The sequence below is a fragment of the Pygoscelis adeliae genome, unplaced genomic scaffold (assembly GCF_000699105.1).
Source record: "Pygoscelis adeliae isolate BGI_AS28 unplaced genomic scaffold, ASM69910v1 Scaffold339, whole genome shotgun sequence".
Lineage (NCBI taxonomy): Eukaryota > Metazoa > Chordata > Aves > Sphenisciformes > Spheniscidae > Pygoscelis > Pygoscelis adeliae.
The window spans coordinates 469,684-471,738 of NW_008825544.1; the positions used below are offsets into that span (position 1 = coordinate 469,684).

At 60.2% G+C, this 2,055-nt stretch overlaps 1 protein-coding gene across 1 annotated transcript in view; it reads left to right on the top strand.

Annotated features, from left to right (window-relative positions):
• TSC22D3 (TSC22 domain family, member 3) overlaps positions 1 to 2,050 on the top strand; it is a gene marked incomplete at its 5' end in the record, with an annotated part of 16,999 nt that extends 14,949 nt beyond the window's left edge. The window contains 2 exon segments of the mRNA XM_009332004.1: positions 136 to 187; positions 790 to 2,050. Coding sequence (XP_009330279.1) covers positions 136 to 187; positions 790 to 1,035 — 298 coding nt within the window.
• Between the last annotated feature and the right edge of the window lie 5 nt (positions 2,051 to 2,055).

The following is a 2,055-nucleotide window of genomic DNA, read 5'->3' on the forward strand; positions in this document are numbered from 1 at the left end:
TTGATCCCCAGTGAAGGGGGAAGCCCCGGTGCCTTGCAGCCTGGGGTGTGGAGGTGTCCCGGTGCGTGGATCCCCCGGGGAAGGGGAGTGCTCGGGGGCTCGCTGCTAACGCTCTGCCTCTCTGCTCTCTTCCAGTGCCTCCGGAGCCAGCGTGGTGGCCATCGACAACAAGATCGAGCAGGCAATGGTGAGCCACGGTGCTGTTCCCCTTGTGCACCTTGCTCTGTGACCCCCCTGCCCCCCGGGTGCTCTTGCTTGGGGGGGGTCTCTGTTCCCCGGGTGGGTGCTCAGCCTGGAGCGGGGGCCTCTGCTCCCCAGCCTGTTGCTGGGTAAAGCAGCTCCTTTGTCTGCCTGCCACAGCTGGCTGAGCTCATTGGCTCTGGCAGCGCTGCAGTGCACAGGGAGCCTGCCGAGGGGGGGACCTGTGAAGGACCCTCCAGGGATGTGGGGGAGACAGAGACAGGGTCCATGGGTGATAGGGAACTGCAGCCTGTCTGACTCCTAATGGGGGTGGGGAGGAGCCGGAGAGTGCCTCTGGAGGCAGCGAGACCTCGGAGATGGGGGACCTGAGAAATGCTACGTGTGCTGGCTGGCCGGGGAGGGGGGGGCTACACTGGGTGAGCACTGAGCCCTAGCACAGGTGCCAAGTGTGGGGTGGAGAGGGAGAGCCTTTGGGAAAAGCCTCTATGGCACTTGGCGAGTGGCTGGGGGCAGAGCTTTGTGGGGCAGTGTGGGAGCAACCCCCAGGGCATAACCATCAAGTGATCGGTCTTTGACGGTCTTTTGCAGGATCTTGTGAAAAATCACCTGATGTATGCGGTGCGGGAGGAGGTGGAGGTCCTGAAAGAGCAAATCAAAGAACTGTTGGAGAAAAACTCCCAGCTGGAGCGTGAAAACAGCCTCCTGAAGACCCTCGCCAGCCCTGAGCAGCTGGAAAAGTTCCAGTCCCGGCTCCCCACAGAGGTCCTGTGCCCAGAGGAGCAGAGCCCTGGGGCGGCTGCCCCGGCCCAGCACTCAGGGGGCTCTGCGGTGTAAGGTGGCTCTGTCCTTGGGGTGGGCAGAGCCACAGAACTCTTTCTACTTAATCTCCTGCAAAATCGTTTCCGCCTTCATCTCACACGAAGGACTGCCAGACCCCGGCGCTGAGCCGTGCCCCACCTGGGCAACCCCGGCCAGCCAGCAGAGCCAGCGGCTGTCTCCTGCACGAGGATGTTCTTGTACAAGGGAGATGCGGGCAACTGACCCCTCCCCATCCAACCGGCCATGTGCCAGGAGTAAATCTGTAGCCTGCCCATCCCAGGCTCTGCTGAAACCTGGGTGCCTGCAACACCCTGGCAGTGCCAGGTGGCCTTTGGCACTTTAATGGGAATCCACGGTTGGAAGGAGCGCACGCTGAGTCCCGTGCCTTTGCTGCACTGTGCGGGGGGGGGGTCTCTCTCTGGCAAAGCCTGACGTTGGAGGAAGACCGTTGTTCAGTGAGCAATGCAGATTTGTCCTGCTTGCCACCCCGGAGCATGCTGGAACCCAAATGTGACTGAGCAGCACTGGTGGTGGCAGTTGCAGTGTAGTGCATGGCTGTACGCACATCAGTGTGGGGATTACAAGGAAAAAAAGCTTGGTTTATTAGTTTGGGCATCTTCTGTAGCCGTATCTATGTATAAACACACGCATGAGCAGTGCCCTGCTCTGGGCCAGCTGTGCCCATCTCTGTACAGCTGGGGGATTTGAGGCAAGACTGGAACAGCGAGCGGCTGTAACTGGGTGGCCAGCACTGCTAGCAGCCCAAAGGAGGGGACAGATTCACCTCTCTCAGGTTTCCACGATGACAGAGCTGTGCAGCAGTGCTGGGAGGATCCGGACTGACCACTGGGCAGGGCCACAACAGGGGCTGTGCTCCAGCCCACTGAGCTGGGGGGAGCTGGCCTGTGCTCCCCACCTTCCCCAGCCAGCTCTCTGGGAAGTGACGGGACGTCCCTTTTGACGTCGGAAGCGGTGATACAGTTGTGTAAATCTAGGTAGAAATGGCAATAAACTCTACTTTTTATATAAACGTTG